The sequence below is a fragment of the Vanellus vanellus genome (genome assembly GCF_965231255.1).
Source record: "Vanellus vanellus genome assembly, chromosome: 6".
Classification (NCBI taxonomy): Eukaryota; Metazoa; Chordata; class Aves; order Charadriiformes; family Charadriidae; genus Vanellus; species Vanellus vanellus.
This window is the reverse complement of record NC_138911.1, coordinates 36,110,670-36,137,579: the sequence shown is the minus strand read 5'-3', so window position 1 is coordinate 36,137,579 and position 26,910 is coordinate 36,110,670. Positions and strand designations below refer to the sequence as shown.

Genomic DNA, 26,910 nt, shown 5'->3' with positions numbered 1-26,910 from the left:
ATGAAAAATACTATTTTCTCATTACTGTTCAACTGAAAAAAAAAAAAAAACCACACCTCTAAAAATATTCTTTGCACTCATTAAAGTTATAACATGATCAAGCACAAGGAGGCTACAAGTCGTATTTCATCTTTCTCACAGATCATTACTAATATTTCCACAAGCTATAGCCATATTTTGTACGAGCCTTACACCTCACTGAATTGGAACAACAGCTTCTATTATGAGCTAAATCTCTTCCTTAGACTCACTGAGCCAGAAAAAAAAAAAAAAAGCCCCCCAGGCAAAGAGCTTGGTTATTTTGTTTGTAACTAGTGATTTAAATGGCAGACTATCTTCCCTTTCAAAGAACTAGAAAAGAATCCATAAATTCTGATGCTCACTTTCCACTGCTACCTCAGAAATACCTCTGTAACCTGCTAGCACATGGTTAGCTGCATGGTCCTTCAAATGGGTAGCTTACAGGAGCAGAATGAACCAACCTCTACAACATACTGCTGCAGTTTTGTACCGCAGCTTCTAAAGATCCAGTTTGAAAACTGTTGACTCACAGATAAGTAAACTTAATAACCATACAATGTACGTTCACAGGAAATAAGTCTCAAAAGCTCTATTCTGTAACATCAGAAGCACACTTTGGAACTTGGTAAAGCCTGCAAAGTATTTATTTCAGAAACTGCGTATTTCAGGACTTCGCTCATTAGATACAGGATTTTCCAAACTACAAAGCCACCATCTAAAACTTAGCCCTACTCATTTAGACTAAAACTCCAAACTGAAGCATGTTTGATAGGGTATGTTGTGAGAACGGTATCATCATAAATTCAGCGCTCATTCTGCACTAATTGGGAAACTCAGTAGCGAGTCAACAACCTGTGTTAACTGTAGAAGTAGTCCTTTGCCTCCCTTCCCCACGGCTGAGCCATGCTGTGAGCAAAGAGCCTGTCGGAAGCTTGTCCAGCTGCTGGCTGTAGATAAAGAGACTTTTGATTTTCTAAACTTGCCAAGTCAATACATTTCCACCAACAGAAAATTAACTGTATTCTTTCTTTAATTCAGTGGAAATGATTATATGAAAGTTAATGGCAACTATGCAAATTCATCAAGCAGTTTATACCAAACTGTCACATGGACCTCCACAAAACCTGTCAGCTCTATTACTTTCAAACTAACAGTAACTTAAGAAAGCTGAATGTTTTTCTTACAAACATTCAGTCAAAAGTATGAATGCAAACATAAAATAGGAGCCTCTGTCTTGACAGAAATAACAGGTTTCAAGAAAACCTTAAAACGTAAGTATAATGCCACAAAGGTTATAGCATTTTCAGTTAGATTACTGATTATTCCTATGTATAGGCTGTACTTGCCAAAGTCAGGGGGTTGATATATTGCATACATATGGATCCACATATGTGAATGTTGTATGTCACATTCAAAAACCATATGATACTTAGTATTCTGGATAGGTCAAGGAAAATTTCTGTAGAAAGTTATTTGTTCTTACCAAATCCGCCATTCCTAAATACAAGTATCCTGAGCTGCATTTGAGATTGACGTATTCAGAAATTGATTCAATTCTTATGTGTTAATGTCACAGTATTACAGACTAATCCAAGCTGAAAGGGATTGCAAGAGGTCACCTTGTCCAACTACCCATTCAAAAGAAGGTCAAAACTGAAATCAGACCAAGCAGGTTGGGGCTTTGTCCACTCAGGGACTGAAAAACCCCAATTTCTTAGTGTTTCTTTTTGTTGTTTTATTCTAAAATTGCAAAAGCAGTTGTATTAACAACTTTAACAATAACCCGTAAAGAACACAAGGAGCTATGTAACACCAGGAATCAAAGTTTCTTGAGGGTATATATTCACCTCAAAATTAAATAACAGACTTTTTAAGCCATTGCAATTTTGCTAGTCTTCATGAGTCAATGAGTAAGATAGCCTCTCTCAGTAAACGTATTTGTTATAAACTGTTATGTATTGAAAAGCTTTGTACTTCTGCAACCATACCAATGACGAAATAGAAGTATGACAAATTATGTAAAAAGTTCACTCAAAGCAGCATTCATCTGCAGAACAGAGAAAAATTTGAGATTGATCCTAACCCACAAAGGTTATTTCATAAACTTAAAGTCTGCTCAAAAGAGTAAAGTTTAGAGAACACCTCAGTTATACACAAACAAGTCTAATGTACATTTAACACCCTCTACATCCACACAGTTTTAGAACAAAAACACCACAAATCCAGCAACTCTCTACCAAGATCAAAACCCACATGTTGAAGAAGCTTCAGGGTTTCTCATGCAAGGAAAAATGTGACAAAGTTTCTCAATAGAGCAATTTTTTGCCACAATGAAAAAAAAAAAAACACCTTTGAAATATTTCAGCTGTGTTATGTCAAGAATGAAAAGAGTTCTCTAAAATTTATGTTACATTTGAATAACAAGATAACTATTTCCTACCTTTAAATCCAAAAATATTTGATAATATTTAGTACCAAGTTCAAAGTTTAGGTTTTTTTAAATGCATCTATTTTGTAAAAAAGAAAGCACATAAGGAATAAGACATTATTTTTCTATGGATTTCAAAACATAAAAATAACTAGTGATATTCACCCACACTGTTATTTTTTCAATTGGCACAGCATTAAAGAAGAAAAAATTCTGAAAGAAACCAAATAGAACAGTATTCTTTGAAATTGTACGCCTAAACTGGTGGAAAAATAATCAATAGTTTTCTTCTCTTTCCTACTGTTACCCTTCTGCCAGCTTAAGTTCCCTGTATCAGTTCACAGCAGAATCAAACAAGCACAAATAATGGTTTGATAGGCTGGAAGCATGCCACGAAACATGGGATCTGGGAAGCAGGTCCTTCTTTCATATCTGGCAGCAGTTACCCGCTAGATTGGCTAAGTGTAGTGGTAAGCCATGTCCTTGGCTTTCATTTCCTGCATTGCTAAACTTGTTTTTCTAAAGCCAATTTTGTTTTCTCTTCCAATTAATGACTTGTAGATTCACCATTACTACTCCTGTTCCACATAATACACATGGGCACACGTGTTCTTTGTCAAATTTGCATATTTTTTTAAACAAGGATTAAAAAAATATATACTTTGCTACAAATATTTATGCCGATTGGTAAAACTTTCAACATGAACTTCAGAACATTTGCTACTGGTTCTAGTCCCCTTTTTCAGTTACTGCTTTGAGATAGTCACCGAAACATTTAGTGCATCATTTTAGAGGTTCAGATACAAGTATTGATAATTGGTTCATAGTGGGAAATTCTATCTTGAATTTAAGTTAAAGCACCTAATAACTGTCACTTTTTCAGGTCAACTATCACATAATAACAGCATACTGCAAACATAAAAATATTCACATAATGAAAATTAAAGCTGTAAAAGGAGACACTCTACTAATCTGAAACCTTAAAAAGGTGCTATATAAGGAATTCAAAAGGACAGCATTCTGCTTTCCTTCTCCCTTTCACTATGTCCGCAACACTGTCGGTAGCACAGTCCCTCAGTTTTTCATCTTGCATTACTAATATACTGCCATTTCCTAATTATAATTTCACACGCTACTGAAAAACCTCACATCTCTACTACTCTTCTATCAACAAACTGGCAGATCCAGACATCATGCATTTTTGAAATTAAGCTGAATTATTACTTTTATGGCGTGGCACAACTAAGCAGTAAGACTGCAGTTACAAATAGCCTCATTTGACAATATTTTCAGAAAGGGGGGTCAAAATGGGATAATTTTTAGAACCAATAAACAGCCACATAGTAAATCAATGAACCAGAATTTATATAAAAGATACTAAGGATAAAAAGCAGATTGCCTAACATGTAAAAAAAATGCATAAACATAAAGCTGAATGCAAAACCACATATCAACAAACAAGCAATAGGATACATATATTGAATGACACTGATTTAAAAAAAGCATCGAGTCACACTAGACAAAATAACCACGTATTACAGCAATGCTACATCAAAAAGATACTATCTCCATCTCCCAGGGTTTTAAACAGCAGTTCTGAGACAAATACTAAAATTAATTGCTTTCTTTAGATGGAGGAAAAACAGAAAAAGACGCAGAGAGTACAAACTACCCACTTGATAAACAGACACCAAATCCGCTCTTCTTCCTTGTCTTTTCAATGACTTGAGAAATGCATGGGCTGGTCTGTGAGGAAGCCCAGTTTTCTTCCTTTCCATTTTCATAGGTGTCTGGAAACCACACAGTCAACATAGTGATGCAAGGAAAGGGGAAATGAGCGAAAAAGTAATTCATCAAGGATACATTTCCAAACTTCGAGGCTGCAATCCCTGCCTCATAATCAAAGCAGGATTTCCCTGACAGTATACCCAGGAGGTGAAAAAAAGCAGCCACTCATAGCCTCCATTATCAACTTTTCTTGCGCAAGTCCCCTTTATAGCACAAACTCAGCAAAAAAGAGGAACTAATGAGCTGGAGTTCCCTCCGGCACCATGGAATGTGCTGTCCCATAACGCAGCAAATTACTGCCAAACATCTGATTTGTAGTGGGTTTGGTTCCAAGAGAGATAGGTTTGTGTTGAATCCACACACACTGTAATTCAAAATATAGCTGTATGACAGGTAATGTGTCTCTATGATGGCTCCTCCAAAACAAAAGGCAGCAACACACTACACCCCTCATTTTCAAGCTCTTTTAATAGTATCGCTCAAAGATGGTATAGGTAGTAAGTATAGCTCCCAAAGCGGTATGTCCTCCAACTGCTATATTATAGCTTGAGAATTAATGATGAACGTGTTTGGGGATTCCATCTACATATTAAAATATCAGACAAAAACCAAAGCGTAGAGACATCGCACTGTCCTCACTCAGGTAAGTCAGAAGCAGGATTTTATACCAGCAATGTGTGGCATGCACTTGGTCTCAGAGCAGTGGCCAACTGCAGGCAACAGAAATACGAGAATTTATCAAAAACCTCTAACAACTACACCACCACTGTACACTTTTGAAGGGAACATGACACTTTCTCCAGCAAAAGTAGTTCTGTTTGTCCTGAAATGACCTGAGAACAGATGGAGACTGGGGCATAAGAGAGGAGAATGACAAAACGAAGCATCTCAAAGAGATAGTGTAAATAAATACAATCCATGTTTATTCAGCTACTGCAAAACTACAGCATTTTATCCAGGAAGTGGAAATAAATTCAATTCCCTTCTCTGCAGAATGCATTTCAAGTTGCATTCTCACATCCCATGAGAATACAGTGACTTTACATACTCTGAAATGGGTGGTCTAGCCTGTTGTCTCAGCCAGACCTATTCTACTTCATACAGCAATCGCACACTCCCAGCAGAACTTGAGAGGCTGGTGGCCTATGCACCATGCAGATGCCCAACCACCACACACACACAAAAAAAAAGAAACAAAAACCCTATAACACTTCACGTGATTCTTTCTTTCATTCCTGCTCTATCTTTATAACAATATCATGTTTTTACATAAAGTACAAAGGGACTGAAAAAAGGGAATTGAGGGAAAATCAGTTCAAAAAAGTATTTAAAGTCCAATGGCAGGTAACTTTTCTGAGAAGTGAAAAAACTTGACTGGACTTTGTATTTAAACTGGTAAGAAAACAGACCGCAGTTTGAACTTGTTCCTTTTCTCCACATTCTCCAAATCCTTTGCTTCATTACTCATTGCAGATTGAAACCTTTTCATCATACACCCTCTGTATCTAAAACAGACTCTGTATGTCCACTGCCTGCCTTTTTACAAAAAAACATCAGTGCTAATGGCTCTTATGCACAAGCTGTTTCTAATGTCAACTGGCAGACCCAAGGATGATTTTGCTATATATTTTGAGAAAGAGCTGAAAACAATACATCACTTCATTTAGAGATATTTTTTCTGCATCATAAACAGCATTTTCAGTGGCTAACAAAGGATACAATAAGGCAAGAAAATACACAATTATTGTTGATAAGCACATCAATCTGCTTTGCTGTCTCACTAAAAATAATTAAACCACTTTTCATTATACTTACTCCTTCAGGGTGTCACATAATTTAGTTAAGATTTTTTCCCTTCCAATCATTCAACAGAAAATGAGCATTTGTAAAAGTGATTTAATTGCAATTCTTGGCAGTCAGCTTAAACAAGTCAGTATGGGTATTTGCAAATCCTTTTGCTTTTATGCTTTATTTTTTTCCAGACTACACCTAATGAAATGCAAAGACAAAAAAAAAATGGTATTTAATATTTTGTGCATTGCACTTTATATTTCAACAGTATTAATAAGATTAAGTAGTATTGACAAATGTTAAATCTATTCCATTATTACAGTGACACATGACAGTAAGTTAAAAATTATTTCTTCAAAAGCATTAATGGGTATGAGGTCATACACGTAAGTTCATATGTTCACAGTCTTCTCATATGAGCATATTTACCTATGAGTTTGTAGTGAGCCTCCAGTGATTTTTAAGCATTGCCTCTCATTAAGAGAAACAACTTCTTTACTGCTCGCCTAGACACCACAGCTCTTCCAGTACAAGTTCAAATTTCTATTATAAACCATTTTTTCAACTTGAAGGAAAAAGCTAATGCTTTTTTTTTTTCCTTTAGACAAAGGAAGGAAGAACCTCGAGAGAGGTTCTTTCATGAAAAGAAAAAAAAATCCCTGCAAAGAGTAATCCTCTTCACTAGTTTGCTCTATTGGTGACCTTTAGAGAGATCTACCAAAGCTGAAGAGAAGTTTAATTAGCAGAAAGGGCAGCTGAGAGAACAGGTAGCATGGAAAAAAAAAAAAAGCTTTTAGTCTTTATTGTACAGGATGAGAATTTTTGAAAGAGGGATGAAATCCTAAGACTGCTTCATAAATATTGGATACTGGAACTCATCACTTTGGGTAAGCTAAAGATAGAATTAGCCAAGAGAGACATCCTATTCTGAAACCTATGTTTTGCATAACAGGAATGATGCTCCAGTTAAAGGGAAAAACATCTCACGAAGCACACAAGAGACTTGTTCTTGACGTTTTTACATAAAATTGTTACAGCTCCAACGCTCACAAAGTATGGTTCTAGAAGCTGTCTTACTAACTTCAATAGCAAAAAAATATTTCTCTCTCCTTGATTTTTAAAATGTTTTATGGGTAATTCAAACAGATTAGTCATACGACTATGACCTCTACAATATGTAACTTGTAGATATGAGTGCAACCAAACTTTCCTCCCTGAAAAGCATCACTGCAGTTGCAGAAAAACAACATGAAATAACAGGAGAAAAAAAAGTCTAGATCATGACAAGTTAGCATGTTCAAACCTGTTTACAGCTGAAGAAAAAAACATGACTCCTACCTAGACAGAACATCTGTAAAAAGCCTATCATTAAACATGGCTCAAATAATTCTATATAAACAGATGTAAACCTAGCAAGTGCTAATGAAAAACTCCACTGTGTATTGTTTATTCTGTGACTATCAGCCTCCTGAGAGGCTCAAGAAGCAGTAATGTTGTTTCATTTTTAAATCATCACTATGAAATTGTTTTATAACTACACCAGGGTGGTATAATAGCATGAATGTTTTCAAATATCTGTCTTTGCATTCAGTCAGAAAACCCCTTTATTATTTGTATATTAAATCTGAACATAACTTGCTGCAGACATTTTAGAGATCACCACTCAAAACTCATATACCCCTTCCTCACTCATCTCCAAACGTTTTTTGGAGGGGCATGGGGGAAAAATCCTCTGAAAGATACTTTTCCAAATAGCCTTAAAGAATGTGCTTCCCTAAACCCAACATGGAACATGAGTTAAAGCAGTGAAGAATCATTGTCCAAGGTCCTCGATGCCCTAATGCCATACTTACAAAAACAAGGTGTTACAATGTCATTTTATTTTGCCGTTGGTCTATAGTAAAAATTCTAAAAAGCAAGAGCTACTGCACAATGATGCTCTGATCCTGCAGTTAACACTACTGTGAAGAAGCCCTAAGAATCATTTAGAACTTGCTGAAAGTACAAACACATCCAAATTACCAACAAGGTAAAGGAGGACTAAGGCTGTACTTGTTGGGATGCACTATGAACCCAGGATTTTATGTGCACATCAAATCTTTACCTGCAACAGTTTGCACGGGTTGCCAGCCCTAGGTGCACACAGAACACTAACTGCAGGAGAACATTGCATCCATTTTGCAGTGGTGAGCTCTAGACAATGCTCAACTGTCTAGACAACTGGCAGACAACTCCAACTGTGTTTCTATCAGGAGCGAAACTGCTTTGAGTCCACCAGTATTACACTTGAATGTATTTCACAAGGCAAATTTGCACCAAAAAAACCCATCCTTGACAGTAACTGAAACTAAGTACAAAGAGCCATGTCAAAAGTACTGAAGAAACTAACTTTTCTCATTAGCACAATTCGTTTTTTAATTTTACCTCTATAAATAAATTTTATGCTGAGACAATAATCTGTTAACAGCCTTGCTAACAATTAGGGTGAAGTAAAAGGAAAAGAAATAGTTTGTGGGCAATCAGAAAAAGCTCAAGGCCTCACAACATGCCAGTGACAGAACAGTAGCCGAGGAAGAGCTGTAGCCCAGAATCATCATTTTGTTTTCCACAAGACATAAATCCTGGCTATTCCAGGGTTAAAGAGAGAGTCTGTACAGTCTGTAACTGTACGGTTATCCTCTGGGAAAAGTGAAGCAGGAATAGAAACAGGACCTTGAGGCAAAGTTCTCACACACTCCAGCAGATTTATGGGTTTTACCAGCAGGATCTATTACTAAGTCTACCTGCAGAAGAGTTAAAGCCTTATTTAAAAAAATAACGAAAAACCACATGAACACAAAAATACAGAGGAACTGCATACATGAAAGACAACAGTGGGAAATGGACCACCTCTATGCCTTACTATAGAACACCAAATCACACAGGCTTGAAATCCTTTGATTACGAAAACCTGTAAGAAATACTCCTCTGTGCTTGTTATAAGGTTCTAAATCACCACTGAATCAATAATCAGCAATTTTGTTTCTTTAAAGTACAGTTAAACCTTCCGATAGCTACAAAAGGCTGTGCAGCACCATTAGACTGGCTGGAAACCCGTAACAGGGCTCCTGAAACTACCCAGTTACTTTAGTGAGGCAAACAGAAGCAGTGCTGTATGGAATAATAATTCTTTAACCCCACATGATGTTCTCTGGGACTGACTACTCATCCGAGTAGCACGACAAGATTTTTAGCTCAGCTTTCCTAAGTGTTCCCCTGCCTACAAATAACTTTCCTTCGGAGTTGTGTTCGGCACAAAGTCCTAATAATTCATACCCATGTGTGATTTTCATACGTTCCGTTGCACGTTGAGGAAACGCCACCCTGGGATGAGCAAAGCATTCCCACCCCGCGATGCGCCCACATCCTTACCCCCGTCACTTACTGCCGGCGGCTTCTGCGGCCGCGGGGAGCGACCAGCGGGCAGGGGCGACCTGCCCGCCCCACCTGCTGGTCGCTGCCGGCATAGCTTCGTCGCCAAAATGTATTTTTAAGATGGACAGATTCTTCAATCCGTAGCTTTAGTTCTTCCCTAAATTCTAAAATGTTTAGTTTAATACGATGGGAAGCTCCTGGGAGAGCTTCTCCAACATTCAAGGCACTACCATTTTACATTCCCTCTGAGTAAAATCCACTCCATTTTACAGGATAATTCAAAGTTGTGTTTCACACATTTAACAAAATATGGAGCTGGTAAAGTTATTTGTTTAAGCTAGCAAATTTTCGGGACAACCTATTGGAGAGCTACCAAATTACCACCCCAGAGATGTGAGGGGGGGGGGGAAAGAGGAACAAAGGCATTTAAGAAGTTGAGGACAGAAATTCACAGCCATACAAACTATAAAAAAGACCAAGGTCTTTCCAAGGAAGTTGCCAAGTCAGACATGATGCTGCATGTTCACCTGTGTAACAAGATGCTTTCAGTACAAGTGTATCGAGTTAAATCAGCAGAGAAGTTGGTAAAGTACAATAAATATCACTGAACGCTAAACAATCAGGGATTATTACAAAACATTGCAGTCCTCAGCACTGTGAAGAGCAGGTTTCTCTATTGTCTAGAAACTGAAAAGAATAAATTAACTTTGGCTGGATAAAAAGCGTTTATCTTTCTCCATTGCAAAGACAGCCTTGAAAAAATAAAATTAAAAAAACAGGGCTGTGACAAGTGGTTACACAGCAGCTCTACTGAGTACACTCAGTAACCTTTGCCATACTCTTAAAACCTCTGGCAATATTTTTCTGTACTGTTCTCAACATACTTCCTACACAATGCATTACACAATCTATCTACCCTTTCAGTCACAATTTTTATTCTCAATGGTCAAATTAAACCTCCTCCTTCTTAATAATGTTTTTCTTCTTGTGTCACCTAAAATGGATCTGTTTGCAGCAACTTTTCTACTTAATGGTACCCAGGCTTCCCCTGAGTGTCCTCTTTGCAAGACAAAAAAAAAAAAAAAAAAAAATCACATCTTTCTTCATTCCTTCCCTCTGTACTTTCCCCAGCTGGTCCAAATCTTGCAGAAATAGACAGAACCAGTTCTTCAACGTGATTGCATTGCTAATTGATACTTTCTCATCCATTAAGCTGCCATTTCCCTTCTATAAAATTGCAGCTTAACCAGCCACGCACCTCTGCAGGTTTTTCCTATGTAAAGGTAGTTGTCTTATATTTGACCTTGAATTACACCTTACTGCAGGCTCCTTCTCCCATTTGTTGAGAGTGTGTTCTGTGCTCCACCCTCCTGCCTACCCTTCCAGTTTAGCACTGTCTGCAAATTTTAACACTGTATATTTTACTCCTTCATCGGAATTATTAATAGAAACACTGAACATGAGCAGATACAGAATGAAGCCTTGCAGAATCCCATTTAACAAACACCAGTTTGACATTGAACCAACCCTAAAGAAGTTTCCAACCTCTTGTTCACACACTTTTCAAGAGGCTTACTCTAAATCAATACACTCAAAATAAAATAATCCACACTTCATTCACAATCAGTGCCTCTTCACACCTCATCATAGTAGAGAAACTCCTGAGACTGGAAGCTCTTCACACCTCATTAGTAATTAAGTAGAGCTCACAAATTGATGTACATTAATCTAAATAAGTCTTTTTCCTAGTTGCTTTTGAGAATATTAATATAAAATATCAAAAGATTTATTGTGTTCAAGATCCAGAAATCTATTCTTCTCCTATGTGCACAAGCTCTGTTACAGTGTTCTAAAGGAAATCAAATGTATCTGTATTTGAAAAAATTCAAGCTTTTGTTATCGTGCCTGTGAACAGATTGCTTTTTGCATTTGCTTAGACTGTAAAGATTTAGCTCATACTAATTAGGAAAAATTTATCTGATGCTGACAGCATTAGATGTTCCCTTAGATCAGTTCTACACGTGCACAGACCACAGGAAGGAAGATATAATAAACGCTAAATAAATGAGATGTCATCTTGAAACTAACCATAAGTGAGAAAGACTGCACTAAAATCGGTCTGTTCACCTCCATTCTTTAACAATGTTTATTGCAACCAATGCCCAAAGCCAAAAAAGAAACATTGAAACAGACCTGACAATTCCAACTGCACTGAAGTAATAGCATGCATCACATGTACACTCAGTGTATCACTGAAACGAAAGTTAAAAGAATACTTTGTAAATTGCAAATGTAATTAACATAGAGGACAACAGAAAGTCTCCTTAAACCACCACAAAAGGATGTGGTCAAGGACCATCAAAATAAAAACCAGTATCATGCCCACAATTTCAGAAAGTTGGTTTTAATAGTTGGGTTTGGTTTAATTTTGTTTTCATAGAAAGAGCAATTTAAAAATTCTGACAGCACATAAAATAAGAATTCTGAGCAAGTCAGATGAGTTAGAATAAGAGTGGGAGATAATATTGAGCCAATGTTAATCAGACCTTTTACTTTAAGCATTATAATTCCACATTAGTTTACTAAAAATGAATAATTGCAAATGTGTTCTATTTATTTAACATAGAATAGATGAGTTAAAGCAGACAGAAACAGCAGAAAATGATTCAAGATGACAGATCTATAAAGAAATCTGCCATTTGGTAAACCAGCTGGTCATAATTAGACTTGGATTCATTTCTGAAGGGAGGACACAAAATCTTCAGTAATCAAGCCAGTCAAATCAACATGCACACTAGTTACAAAAAGACCTAACACTTTTCCTCACGGTTTCTAAACCAATTCCATGTTTGAGAGGCAGCATCTTGTTTCAAGAGCAGAGCTGGGGAGTTCCTCAGAGAGCTATCTCCCCAACAGCTGACAGAAATCATGAAAGCTTTCATCTTTAAGACTCTGATCCACAGCTGGATCTACCATGCTGGGTATAAGCAAGTCAATTATTTATAAATGAATAGCACCCTGATCTCATTCTACATTACCACCCAGCAGAGGAGGGACAGCTGACTCAGCAAGTACTGGGTCTTGACAGCCTTTGCAAGTAGCACAGCTAATCATCCACTACTGAAAACAAGGAATTACAGTACACTTACAGTAGTGTAAAACATGCAAAGTGGTCTCCAGCCTTCACTGGTCCACAAAAAACAGAACCGAACATGCCACCATTGTACTTTCTGCTCCCTGTTGCACAGGTCAGAAATAACATCCTCCTGCAGCTTCAAACACAAGCTTAAGAACCATTAAATTAAAACATCCAAAACACAAAATTTGAAGATGAATCATGGTTTTAAATGAATGCAACTGACTAAGAAATATTGCTGCCAAAATATTATGCAATTTAATGCCAATTTCTACTTCACTGTAAAAATTCTTAAGTATTTCCAAGAGTTTTTAAAGAAGTTTGGTTTTATTAACACTCTTACTAAAATTTACTGAATCTATTCACCTATAATTTTACTTGTATTTTACTGTTCTGTCCATAGCAGGCTCAACAAATCCAAATCCAATTACTTTAATACAATTTGATGTAGATTTTGTCATAAAGCTTTTCATAATTGAAGACATAATAAAGAAGAAACTTCCAGACAACAATTAAAGCTTCAGCAATAAAGAATTACTTAGATATCAAGCAGCAATAGTTTTATAAACAAATGAGGTATAAATAAAATTATAATTTCAGCATAGCTTTAAAACTATAGAAGAACCTAGACTTAACATTATTTCCAGGAAATAATACCACGTCATCTAAATCTTGATTACGCAATGCTATAATGATGCCAATCTAGTAGGAAAATTCCTCCAAAATGCCAAGTTGACACCAGCAGTGTGGAAATAGAGAGTGTAATCCTCCACAATTTTTAGCCTAGAAAGCAAAAGGGCTAGAATTGCCCTGGCAAATTCTGTTTATTATGAAATTACAGTGTTCTTAGCCTCCCTTCTCCAGGGAATTTCAAGGTCCATTTGAAAAAAAAAGAAAGGAGATTTTCAGAGAAGGCTCCAGCTTCTTGGCACACAGTAAGAAAAGTGATAAGACCACTCGGATTCCCTCTATTATTACTTGGCTCTCCAGGTTTCCAATTTACACATCACTTGAGAAGATCTGACCCCTGGTGCTGAAAGACAGCAGGGTCTACTCTCACACACACCGCTTACTCTAGGCCAAGCACCCTCTCACTGGGCAGGGACACTTGCGTAAAACAAGTCGCTTTGCAGAACAGAAAGAACACTAAGGAACTGGGAATAAAAGGGGGTAATTTCCTGCCAGGTAAGAGCTCAATCTCTTCTTACAACATGGTCTAGCACACATCAAACACAGTACAAGGGATCTTGTCTGAGCACACAGATGGAAGAAAGAAGAGAAAGAAGGAGGTCCTCCCTATTTCAGAAGTGGTAAATTATGAGATTGGCTCAGACGTAACACCAGACATTAGCAGCTGCAGGCTGGCACAGCTGCTGATGCTGTGGCTGGATTGCTGGGAGCCAGGCCCCTCCAAGCTGCTAGACACAGGATTTGTGGCAGGTGTGCTAAGAGACCAGATAGTGCTTAACACCAAAAGCCTCCTGCACAGGAAGATCATTATATTTAAACACTCTTTAGTAGAGTTCTGGGAAAATCCTGGCTATTGCTTTACTTTTAAAGACCCGATCTATATTAGCCTTGGCCAAAAATATATAAAGCCACTGTGCTAAACTAAGATGAAGAGCATATCAAAGTCAGTAACAGTGATCAGGCAAAACATACTGTAAGCTGTCCCAAAAGAAAACTTTTTATCTGCTTCCTGAAATACTTCAAACAACAATCCAGACAAAAATGCATACATATAACATGATTCCCTTCCTGAGTGTGCCTTTGAAATTACAAAATGGGTCCTGCTGGGTCAACAATACCAGGCAGAACACAGACATAAATGTATTTCAACTTAGTAAGAAATGTTTGAATCACTTGAAAAAAATCAGTCCAGGATAGAAGTTTCCTCAGGTAATGCAGCTGCTGAATTTCCCCCCTACACCTCTGTGGCTTATGAGGGAGCACTATTGTTTTACATCCAGAATCCAAACCTGTCTGCACACGTCAGTATGAACTCAGCAATTTATGTTGCTTACAAGTGAAATTACTGACCCGCTCTACGTAACTGTACCAATCCAGCTGCATCTTCTATCTCCCAAAACACGAGTGCTAAAATGTATGTAAATACAATGACAAGAAGGATGCACATTTTACATTTTTTTAAATCCACCAGCCACCAGGGGAGTTCTAACACAGATAAAACACTGGTTGGGTCCAATTGAAGCCATGGCATCATAAAAGTCAAAGTGAATCTAATCAACGTGATGCTGAAAATGGGGTAGCAGCTGGTCTATCTACATTAGGACTCCCAATGCTGCCAACACCAATCAATATTAGGTCATCATCATAATCTTTTTGCCAATCCAGGGACAACCATGACTTCTATGCTGCAACGACACTAACGGAAGCAAGACAATCTGAATGTAGTACTATCATAGCATTTACAAATGGAAAGGGTTTTTAAAGGCACAGTGCTGATCTCATACCACAGTGGGTTGTAGAGAGGATTTTAACAGTTCTAAAGGAAACCGAAGGTGTAGTTGTCGTGCACTTTGGCATGTCTGTGCTGCTCTTGATCTGCTCACACACTTTATAATTCGTCAACGCACAACCAATACGCGTCCCAGTGACTCACAGACACCAATGCCGTAAGACGAGCTGCGTTACCAAGTCTTTCATTGATAGTACCACAGGCTGGACAAGACACACACTCATTTCAACTTCTAACCAACTGTACCCGAAATACCCAACAATTCCTCATCTCCGTTCGCAAACAGAGAGGTGCTTTTCAGACGAGACTTGTATTTTTCAGCACTAAATTACAAACGTGTTTCGGCCAGAAAATCCCTATCCGTGTTCCCCCTACAGCTAGTCGGTGCTGGGGGAGGGAGCGGAGAGCGGAGGGTGGAGGGCGGGCGCAGGTGCCGAGCCCACCGGGGAGGTGACGCCGGCGATCCCACCGCCCTCCACGCCGCGGCCCCACACCCCTTCCCCACCACCCCAAACCCCCGGGAGCGGCGGCGGGCGGCAGCCGCCAGCCTGGCTCCACCTCTGGAAGGGGCGGAGCAGGGGAGGAGAGGGAAGGGTTGTGGCTCCCTCCTCGGCAGCCGCCCCGAGGCTCCGCCACGCTCGGCCCCGCCTCCCCCCCCCCACCCCACCGTTCCCGCGGAGGGCGGGCCCTCCTCCCGCTTACCCGCCGGTGGTGGTGGTGGGCGGCGGGCGGCGGCGTTGCCCCGCGACCGCGAGGTTCTCGCCTGCCCCGGCCCCCGCCCCCTCGGTGCCCATGAGCGCCGCCTCTTCCCCGGCCCCCGCCTCCTCCGCGGCCGTGGCTATCCCCGCCGCCGCCTTCACTCGCCGCCTCGGCTGCCCTCTCCGCGCCGCTGGGCCGCCGCCGGCCGTGCCGGCCACCCTCCCTGCGGGGCCGGCTGCCGCCTCGCTCGGCCTGCATGGCCGGGCTGCGCCCTTCCCCCGCGCCGCCAGCGGCCCGGCCGGCCTGTGCCGCGCCGGTCCCCGCCTACTGCCGGAAAGAGGCCGCCCGCAGAGGGCGAGAGAGGGAAATGGCGGCGCCCGCCCCCTCAGCAGCTCCCCCTGCCTGCGGCGACGGTGGCGCGGCCGCGCAGTGTGGCCCCCGCGGTCCGGCCAGGAGCAGGGTGCAGGCCTCGGCAGCAGGCCCGGCTTACCCGGCGGAGGGGACTTGCAGTCATCCCCGCTCCTCCTGGGGCGAGACCCCGCCGGCCCCTCGGGAGCTCTTGTCCGTGTACCCTCTGCAAATCTCACGGGGAGTGGGAAACAAATGGCTTTCCACGTGTATTTCAAACAAACGAAAATGCATTTAATGTTTAGAAAACAGCGTTCTTAGCTACAGCCACGTGAATCATAGAATCAGAATCATTTAGGGTGGAAAAGACCCTTAAGGTCACCCATAACCCTAACACTGCCATGTCTACCACTAAACCATGTCCCTCAGCACCACATCTACACGTCTTAAATACCTCTAGGGATGGCGACTCCACTATTTCCCTGGGCAGCCGTTCTGATGCTTGACAACCCTTTCTGTGAAGTATTTTTTCCTAATACCCAATCTAAACCTCCCCTGGCACAACTTGAGGCCATTTCCTCTTGTCCCGTTACTTGGGAGAAGGGACTGACCCCCACCTCACTACAACCTCCTATCAGGTAGTTGTAGAGAGCAATGAGGTCTCCCCTCAGACTCCTCCAGGCTAAACAACCCCAGTTCCCTCAGCCGCTTCTCATAAGACTTGTTCTCCAGACCCCTCACCAGCTTTGTTGCCCTTCGCTGGACACGCTCCAGCACCTCAATGTCCTTCTTGTAGTGAGGGGACCAAAACTGAATGCCGTATTCAAGATGCGGCCTCACCAGTGCCAAGTACAGGGGGACAATCACTTCCCTAGTCCTGCTGGCCACACTATTCCTGATACAGGCCAGGATGCTGTTGGTCTTCATGGCCACCTGGGCACACTGCTGGCTCATGTTCAATGGCTGTTGATCAACACCCCCAGGTCCTTTTCTGCCAGGCAGCTCTCCCAGCCACTGTTCCCCAAGCCTGTGGCACTGCATGGGGTTGGTGTGACCCAAGTGCAGGACCCAAAGCTAGCTTTGTATAGAAAATGAGGGAAAAAGCAATCGAGCCCCAGCTCACAGGGTGTTGCGCGTAAGCCTGTGCTACGTGAAGCACATGAGGTGACTCTGCCATCTCTTGAGGTGTGTCTTGCTCTGAGGACACAGAGCAGGGACACAGCAACAGCTTTGTGCTGTAGGGCTGGGATGGTTTGTCCTGCTGTGTTTCACCTAGGTGGTCCTCAGGAACACCAGTTCCCTAACAGCAGCCTTGCCCCGTCGCTGTTGAGCACGCAGGCTGTCATTTGGCAACACACATTAAAGCATCAATCTGGTTTTGAAGGGTTTTTAAACCTGGTAAGTCCTTACAGCAAAATGTGACCAAAACTCCCATCCTGTGAAATCATGGGCTATGGGGTCTCTGCACCAGTACCTAGGGGCTGCTTAGTTCTGGGGCGTAGCGTGCAGCAAATCAGTAAATTAGCTTAGCGTGACTCCAGCACGACACAAGCAAATAAATCAAGTAACGGGGAGCAGCACTGGCCAGCATGTTGCAAAGACATCTAAACGATTCCTTGTGCAGCCAGCACAGGTCTGGCAGACCCAGTGCTGAGCTAGAGCTAATAAAACCTGGCAAACCCAAGCTGTGCCTGCATCTGTGGTGCAATTAATCTGTGACATGAACAATCTGCCTGCAGATAACTGTAAGCTGACTATATGTACAAATTTAACAACTCACATTAATTAATACTTACAGCTAGACTGAGAAAAAAATCACTAATATTTGGCAACAAATAGCAAATATCATTACAACTCACAAGCGTGAAGTTCATGCATCAATAATTATGAGACAGATAGCAAAGTCGTGATACTTTACATGTGCATTTTGATTTTGTAATTTAATTTTGATCTCCCTATTATTATCAACTCGTATGATAGACAATTAACATAAATTACGTTACCATAGCACACAGAAATCCCACTCACAGGCACTACTGCCTTGAGTGATACACAAATAGAGAACAAAAGGTAACACTGCAAAGAGTTAACACAGGCAAAAAATGATAGAGTATGAAGAGATGATGAGAATGGTCAACATGCCAAGAAGCAATCTTTGCTTACTAGCAGCTTAGCTGCTGTCAGTTTTTATAGTCATCACGGTAAACCAGCCCATTAGGGAGGGAGGGCTTTGCATGACAGTAATAAGAGTGCTTTTTATTTAGAAATTAATTATAATTTCTGTACCATATTACTAGCGTTCGTCCCGCCCATGTCAGTTCAAACCAAGAACAATTGTGTCAGGACAACAAAAATTTCTGCTTCTCCTGTTGCTCTGAAGTCTGCGATCCATGTGGGGTAGCTTCAGCTGTCTTTCTTCCTAAATCCTAATGTTAGGGAGGATAAGTGACAGAAGAGGGGACACATGTGTTACCTATGGCAAAAGACAAAGCATTACAGGCCACGCCATCTAGGCAATTTCTAGTGTTCTCTCTTCTGAGAAAAACATCATCTTCTGGCACAAAAAGGCAGAAATTTCAAACAATCTCCTAAAATCAACCCAAGCAGCTGCTCAACCCCAGGTGTTAGGCAAATGTAGAAGGTAGTAGAGGTTTATCCATGTGCCTGATATTTATAGCTGGTGCCTTTTTAAGACCGTCTCTAGCCTTTCCTGAAATCTTGCAACTTGCAAACAAGTCATGAGCCCTGGCGGTGTTTTGAGTACGTTAGCTGTCATGGCCCAGGGTGCAGCCCCCTTCTCGGAGCACTGTTGGCTATGTTAGAGCTCAGCTGGCTGAGTCCAAGGTCAGCTGCTCTGCTGATAAGACCTGTTCTGAAGAAAGCTAGAAGCAAGGACCTTCCTCTCCTCTCCCTTGGGAACTGCCTTTAAGCTGAGGCTGTACCGCTGGCCCTTGCCTGTGCTACACCACAGCTGGGCAGCAGCAGCATCTACACCTGGTGTCCTGCCTCCTCCATCCTGATGCTGATCATGACTCAGACCTGCTGACTGGGCTTCCTGGCTTGGTCTTGGACCTGCCTCATCACTACAGACTTGCTGTGCAATCACTGGACTAAGTCTGACCCTGGTCACTGTCTCTGGCCCTGATCATGAACCAAATGTGCTGCTCTACATCCTGCTGCTTCTTGGTGAGGTCTCTGCTCCCACCTGTGTTGGTATCGTGCTCCACCCATTGGCTCACCTTTGCTTGCAGAGCAGCCGGCCCCCTCGCTGTCCCCTGACTGCCACACTAAACCTATTACTGCATTGCCACGCTAAAAAACTTAATCGCACAGAGCTGGTGATGTGCAGAACAACTGTGCTGACTGTCCACAGAAAAAGAAGCATGAGCCACATAAGGTTACAGAGACACACAGATTCATCTCTCACAGCTCAGCTGCTTTATCACAGCCATGCAGCTGCTCCGCACACCTTTGTTTCACATTAAATGAATTCCTGCACTTCAAGGTTGTGTAAAGATTTGTGAAGCCAGCGTGGCCAGCCATCAGGACAGCTCTGACTTGGGGGAAGTAATAGAATCATAGAATCATAGAATTGCTGAGGTTGGAAGGGACCTTTAAGATCATCAAGTCCAACCATTAACCTACCCTGACAAAACCACCTCTAAACCATGTCCCTAAGTACCACATCTACCCTTTTTTTAAACACCTCCAGGGATGGAGAATCCACCACCTCCCTGGGCAGCCTATTCCAATGTTTAATAACCCTTTCAGGGAAAAAATTTTACCTAATATCCAATCTAAACATCCCCTGACATAATTGAACCCATTTCCTCTCGTCTATCACTTGTCACCAGGGAGAAGAGGTCAGCCCCCACCTCACTACAACCTCCTTTCAGGTAGTTGTAGAGGGTGATAAGATCTCCCCTCAGCCTCCTCTTCTCCAGGCTAAACAAGCCCAGTTCCCTCAGTCGTTCCTCATAAGACTTGTCCTCCAGACCCCTCACCAGCTTTGTAGCCCTTCTCTGGACATGCTCCAACACCTCAATGTCCTTCTTGTAGTGAGGGGACCAAAACTGAACACAGTACTCAAGGTGGGGCCTCACCAGTGCCAAGTACAGGGGGACAATCACTTCCCTAGTCCTGCTGGCCACACTATTCCTGATACAGGCTAGGATGCTGTTGGCCTTCATGGCCACCTGGGCACACTGCCAGCTCATATTCAGCCGGCTGTCGATCAACACCCCCAGGTCCTTTTCTGCCAGGCAGCTTTCCAGCCACTGTTCCCCAAGCCTGTGGCACTGCATGGGGTTGGTGTGACCCAAGTGCAGGACCCGGCACTTGGCCTTCTTGAATCTCATACCATTGGTCTCAGCCCATCGGTCCAGCCTGTCCAGATCCCTCTGCAGAACCATCCTACCCTCAAGCAGATCAACACTCCTGCCTAGCTTAGTGTCGTCTGCGAACTTACTGAGGGTGCATTCAGCCCCCTCATCCAGGTCATTGATAAAGGTATTAAAGAGAACAGGTCCCAGCACCAAGCCCTGGGGGACACCACTTGTGACCGGACACCAACTGGATTTAATTCCATTCACCACCGCTCTCTGGGCACGGCCATCCAGCCAGTTTTTCACCCAGCGAAGAGCATACCTGTCCAGGCCGTAAGCAGCCAGTTTCTCCAGGAGAATGCTGTGGGAAATGGTCTCAAAAGCTTTGCTAAAATCTGGGTAGATAACATCCACAGCTTTTCCCTCATCCACTAAGTGGGTCACTTTATCATAGAAGGAGATCAGGTTTGTTAGGCATGACCTGCCTTTCACAAACCCATGCTGACTGGGCCTGATCACCCTGTTCTCCTGCATGGGCCATGTAGTGGCACTGAGGATGATCTGTTCCATAACCTTCCCATGCACCGAGGTCAGACTGACTGGCCTGTAGTTCCCTGGATCCTCCTTCCGGCCCTTCTTGTGGATGGATGTCACATTTTCCAACCTCCAGTCAGCTGGGACCTCCCCAGTTATCCAGGACTGCTCATAAATGATGCAAAGTGGCCTGGTGAGCACTTCTGCTAGCTCCTTCAGTACCCTTGGGTGGATCCCATCCGGCCTCATAGGTTTGTGCACCTCCAGGTGCTGAAGCAGGTCCCTCAACATTTCCCTATGGATTACGGGGGCTTCATTCTGCTTCCCATCCCTGTCTTCTAGCTGGTCTGGTCTGGGTACTCAGGTAACAACTGGTCCTACTGCTGAAGACTGAGGCAAAGATGGCATTAAGTACCTCAGCCTTTTCCTCATCCTTGGTCACTATGTTACCGGTCCCATCTACTAGAGGACAGAGATTATCCTTAGTCCTCTTTTTAATGTTAATATATTTATAGAAACTTTTTTTGGTGTCCTTGACAATAGAAGTCAGGTTTAGTTCTAGCTGGGCTTTGGCTCTTCTGATTTTTTCCCTACATAGCCTCACTACCTCTTTGTAGTCCTCTTGAGTGGCCTGCCCTTCCTTCCAAAGGCCATAAATCCTCTTTTTTTCCCTAAGTTGCAACCCTAGCTCCCTGTTCAGCCAGGCCAGTCTTCTTCCCCGACGGCTTGTCTTTTGGCACATGGGGACAGCCTGCTCCTGCGCCTTTAAGACTTCCTTCTGGAAAAACAACCAGGTTTCCTGGGCTCCTTTGCCCTGGAGGACTGCCTCCCAGGGGACTTTGTCAACCAGGCTCCTGAAAAGCCCAAAGTCCGCCCTCCCGAAGTCCAAGGTAGCAGTTCTGCTGACCCCCCTCCTTGCTTCTCCCAGAATCGAAAATTCTATCATTTCATGATCACTGTTCCCAAGACAGCCTCCAACCGTCACATCTGCCACAAGTCTTTGCAGAATGCAGAACCAGGATGAAATTTCTTTCCTTCCATGGGGCTCGTTAGGACTGCTGTAGCTCTTTAGCTATTCTTGGCTGCTGGACTGGCTCTGGAGGCTGTAGAACGCCAAGCCTGCAGATGGTCAACATACATATATTATGATTATTACTGAGCTGCAAGGCCTATGCACGAACTAGAATCCTGTTGAGTTAGGTTCAATATACACTGTGTATAAATGAAATACAGATGCACAAACATCTAAATATAAGACAGGAGATGACAGACACACACAGATGGAGGAGAACCATTTTGGGTAGTATGATAGACAGTGGTCTCAGTACACCAGGAATCTTACCGTTATCGAATTTCACCTCAACAAGAGATAATCACTAGGGAGGGTTTGAAGAAGAAAGATGATATACTTCTGTGCGTATTTAGGAGACCTGGGACAAAAGTAAAGGAAATAATGAAAGAGGACAAAGAAAGAAAATAACACTTTTCTGAAAATTTAACAAGTGGCTATAAAATATTGATGTATTCAGCTGATGAGAGACAGGACCCAACTGCTTGGTACACAAGACAGATGATGTCATGTGGAACAGGGATAGGCTGTGAAAGCTTGCAGTTAATAAAAGACACTTGCCAAGACCAAAGAAAATAATGTTCTGAGAGTTAGGATGAAAGATGAAAACACAGAGAAGTGGTGTGGATAGATAGGGACCACCATATAATATAGAGATGATGCAGAAAGAATCCTAAAGACTTAGAGTTAGACTTTAATAGGTGATTTATGTGATAATTTTAGCTGAACCTGTGTCTGCTTTGAAAAAAGGGATTGTCTTACCTGTTTTGTGCTGGCTAGATGCCCAATAAACAAACTGTTAATTTATATTTCATTTCTGATTTAAAAAATTAACTACTATTGGACTATTCCAAAATTACAGTCTAGCAAGATTAAGCATTGAACAAGTGATGTGATGGAATGACTGAAAAAACAGCAGATATCTGTGAAAGAAACAAATTGGCTAATTCAGACATTCATTCACTGGGACAAGAAAACAGCAGTGAAGGATGTAGGAAGGGATGAACATCAAGGGTATGTATGTGTTAACTGAGTGACAGGAGTGCCATTTCCACCTTTCGCTGCTTATGCAAGTATTAATTGTTTTTGTTGCATTGTTTCTCACTGTGGTCATCCATTGCTGATTCTGTCACCCAAACTACCCAAACTGCACTTCCACACCTCATCCAATCAGTCTCCTGTGTCCCAAGATCTCCCAATAGAGAAAAGTCTTTCCTGCTTAACTTATTGTTGTGGTTTGGGCCGGACTGGCCACTGAGACAAATGACAGATCCTCTCCCCCACCTCTCTCTCCAAGGAGAGGAGGGAGAGAGAGAAAAAGACTTATGCGTTTAGAAGAAAACCTCAAACCAGGACACTTTTTCCAAAAGCTTCTTCTTGGCCTTGCCTGCTTCCTTAACTCAAAGATTCCCCCTCAATTGCCCCAAGCGCTTCTAACACCTAATTGTTTCCTGCTGCCACCATGTCAGCATGGTTCCTAACTCTCCATGTATCCTCAGTTTCCTCTTACTCTCTTTCTGTTATTGGTGACTTCTCCAAATTTTCCAAAGATAATTTCTGAAATCTCAATGTCTTCTACATAGTACTGTAGGAAACAACACAGTGACTCACTGTCTTACTGAGCTGCAAAACTTTAAATGTCTCTCTTTAAGAATACGTACAGTGTCTTCTAAGGTATTCAAAATATAAGAGCTGGTGTGATTGAATGTCTTAAGAAACAATAGTTGTTTTGACTGCATTTAGAAATGTCATAAGATGCCAGAGTACATTGTCCTAGAATGTACATTTGTGTGTTTTAGTTATATTCACAATGGTAGAAACAATAACCAAAATGCAAGAAGAGAGAACAAATAATTCGATAGGTTATTTTACAAGTGTTTTGTGGTAGCTGTAAGGGAAGTCTGTACTATTTAATGAGCTGTTTTCTTTTCCTGTTTTTTCCTTTGATCTCTACAGCTGTCACCAAAAGAATATTTTCGAGTACAGAAAGCAATACAGTGCTAAGATCCTGATGACAATACACCAAGAACAAGAATGGAAGTAAATTTATTCAGCAATTCTACTATTGTAAACAGTTCATCCATCAACCATAAGCAGTTAGAAGGTCATAGCCTCTGGGAGGTCATTACTATTGCCACTGTAACAGCAATTGTAAGCTTAATAACCATAGTGGGAAATATTCTTGTAATGATATCCTTCAAGGTTAACAGTCAGCTCAAAACTGTCAACAATTATTACTTGCTCAGCCTCGCCTGTGCGGATCTCATCATTGGAATATTTTCTATGAACCTTTATACATCTTATATACTCATAGGCCATTGGTCTCTTGGAAGCCTTGCCTGCGACCTGTGGCTAGCCCTGGACTATGTAGCTAGCAATGCCTCGGTAATGAACCTCCTAGTCATCAGTTTTGACAGGTATTTTTCCATCACAAGGCCTTTAACTTACAGGGCCAAGCGCACACCCAAAAGAGCTGGCATCATGATTGGTCTGGCTTGGCTAATTTCCTTTGTGTTGTGGGCACCCGTAATCTTGTGCTGGCAGTATTTTGTGGGTGAACGAACAGTACCACCTGAAGAGTGCCAGATACAGTTTTTATATGAACCCATTATCACCTTTGGTACTGCAATTGCTGCTTTTTACATTCCAGTGTCCGTGATGACCATTCTGTATTGCCGCATCTATAAAGAGACGGAGAAACGTACAAAGGACCTTGCTGAACTGCAGGGTTCAGAGTCTGTGGCAGAGTTTGAGATGATAAAGCCTCAGAAGGCTTTCCTGAAGTCTTGCTTTGGTTGCAAGCAACAAAACATAGTCAAAAGAGAGAGGTGTCAGGCTTCCTGGTCTTCATCTAGTCGAAGTACGTCAGCTACGGTGAAAGCCTCTCAGACAGCAAGTACCTGTAATGACTGGGCTAAGGCTGACCAGTTAACCACCTGCAGCAGCTACGCATCTTCAGAAGAGGAGGATAAACTTGCCACTGAATCTGTTTTCCAAGTAACTTACAAAAGTCCATCTAAAGGTAAGGCAGAAGAGTTTAATGACAGTACAGATGTTGTTGTCGTCAAAGACCAACCGGAAGGAAATGATTTTGAGAACCAGAAATACTTTTTGTCACCTGCCAAAGGCCATGTACAAAAAAGTAAAAAGTGCGTAGCCTATAAATTCCGGTTGGTGGTTAAGGCTGATGGCAGCCAGGAAGCCAACAATGGTTGCCGTAAAGTAAAAATAACTCCTTGTTCTGCTGCTCTGTCAAAGGATCCTTCCATCAAAAGCATGGATCCAAATATAAATAACCAAATCACCAAAAGGAAACGAATGGTTCTTATAAAGGAACGCAAAGCAGCACAGACTTTAAGTGCCATTCTTTTGGCTTTTATCATCACATGGACTCCCTACAATATCATGGTTTTGATCTCCACATTCTGCTCTGACTGCATTCCCCTGACACTGTGGCACCTTGGATATTGGCTATGCTATGTGAACAGCACTGTTAACCCCATTTGTTATGCCCTCTGTAACAAAACTTTCAGGAAAACTTTTAAGATGCTGCTTTTCTGCCAGTGGAAAAAGAAAAAAGTGGAAGAAAAACTCTACTGGCAGGGAAATACCAGACTGCCATAGTTGCTCTTATATAGGGAATAAGAGGGAAAATAGATATTGACGTTATCTAGTCGTAATTCTGTCTTTTCAAAGTGGTTGCTTTATATGTCTAGGGGTTAAAAAATTCTGCAGAAAAGTAAAATTTTGCATGAAAGTAGTCTGCTTGGAATAAAGGAGTCAGTTGCTGCTGTGAGCAGCACAAGATGCTTGTGATTATGCAGTAGATCTTTGTTAAAGTTATTATGTTCGGGGTGTTCTGTCCTTTCTTTCAGCCTGAGAAAGTGTAGGGGAATTTACAAAATATTAGAAATTAGAGTGGGACGGTCATCCAGTCTTCAGGTCAGGTCATCCAGTCTGTCTCCCTGTAGTGCAGAACTGTTTCTTCCTATAGTTTCTTTTCTCTTTTCTAGTGTATTGTCCGTTTAGTTTTCAATGTACCAACCAATGGAGCTTGTGCTACTTCTGTTTTGAGACTTTTCCACCTGCTGTTGGAATGAAACAAGAACTATTTAAAGGGGTAAATGCTGTCACACCCAATACTAAACGTTTAGAGGGATTCATAATACTCCAAACGAACACAAGTATTATAAGAGAAAGTATTACTGAGAAAATTTCCACTTTAAGTATGACTTTTCTGGAGACATAGGAAGGGCTCACAGTGGAGGAAATAGGTAATGTGGTTTTTATATGAAGGAGCCAGTCCCAATCTCAGTTCCATCATGCAAGTCACTGTCATCTGTAAAAAATGGTGATGGTTGGCGGATACCTCCGAATTCCTCCATTTCCCAAGAAATTTTAAAATTTTATGCTATAATGACAATGGCACAAATCAGAACTGACTGTAAAGCACAATGGACATAGTCTATCCACTTTACAACATAAGGAAAGTCTTTTTTGCAATCATCTCCTCTGTTGTGCTTCCCCTCGCCCCAAAAGTTTCCATTAAGGATGGAATGATCCAGAACAAGAGAAAAATATGTATTGATGCCCTGTGCATTTACTTATATGTTATGAAATTATTAAAAACAGTGGCAGAATTGGCATTTCTGAAAGAAGAAAGGTTTTTAAAGTAATTTTTAAGTATTTCTATAAAACTATTAAGGAAACTTTGCACTTTAGTAGCCCTTTTTATCTTTAAATAGCTTTACAAATGCTAATCAACATTAGGTGTTTGGAAATATAGTTTGTCTACAGTCACTATCTTCTAGTCTAGCAGAACCGTATCTGCTACAGTACTGGGGGCTGGAGTCAACCCCTCTGACAGCTGTGGCTTCT

General features: G+C 41.6%; 2 protein-coding genes across 3 annotated transcripts in view; one reads left to right on the top strand and one right to left on the bottom strand.

Moving 5' to 3' along the window:
- AVEN (apoptosis and caspase activation inhibitor) overlaps positions 1-16,047 on the bottom strand; it is a 101,756-nt gene extending 85,709 nt beyond the window's left edge. For both annotated transcript variants that reach the window (XM_082485642.1, XM_082485643.1), the window contains exon 1: positions 15,760-16,047. In XM_082485642.1, the coding sequence (XP_082341768.1) occupies positions 15,760-16,014 (255 nt within the window). In that variant the 5' untranslated portion in view covers positions 16,015-16,047. The remainder of the gene's footprint in view (positions 1-15,759) is intronic.
- An 8,019-nt stretch (positions 16,048-24,066) lies between these two features.
- On the top strand, positions 24,067-25,656 carry CHRM5 (cholinergic receptor muscarinic 5; the record flags this gene model as incomplete). The annotated part of the gene is made up of 1 exon (XM_082485583.1): positions 24,067-25,656. One exon carries the CDS (start codon positions 24,067-24,069, stop codon positions 25,654-25,656), a length of 1,590 nt encoding a protein of 529 aa, XP_082341709.1.
- Between the last annotated feature and the right edge of the window lie 1,254 nt (positions 25,657-26,910).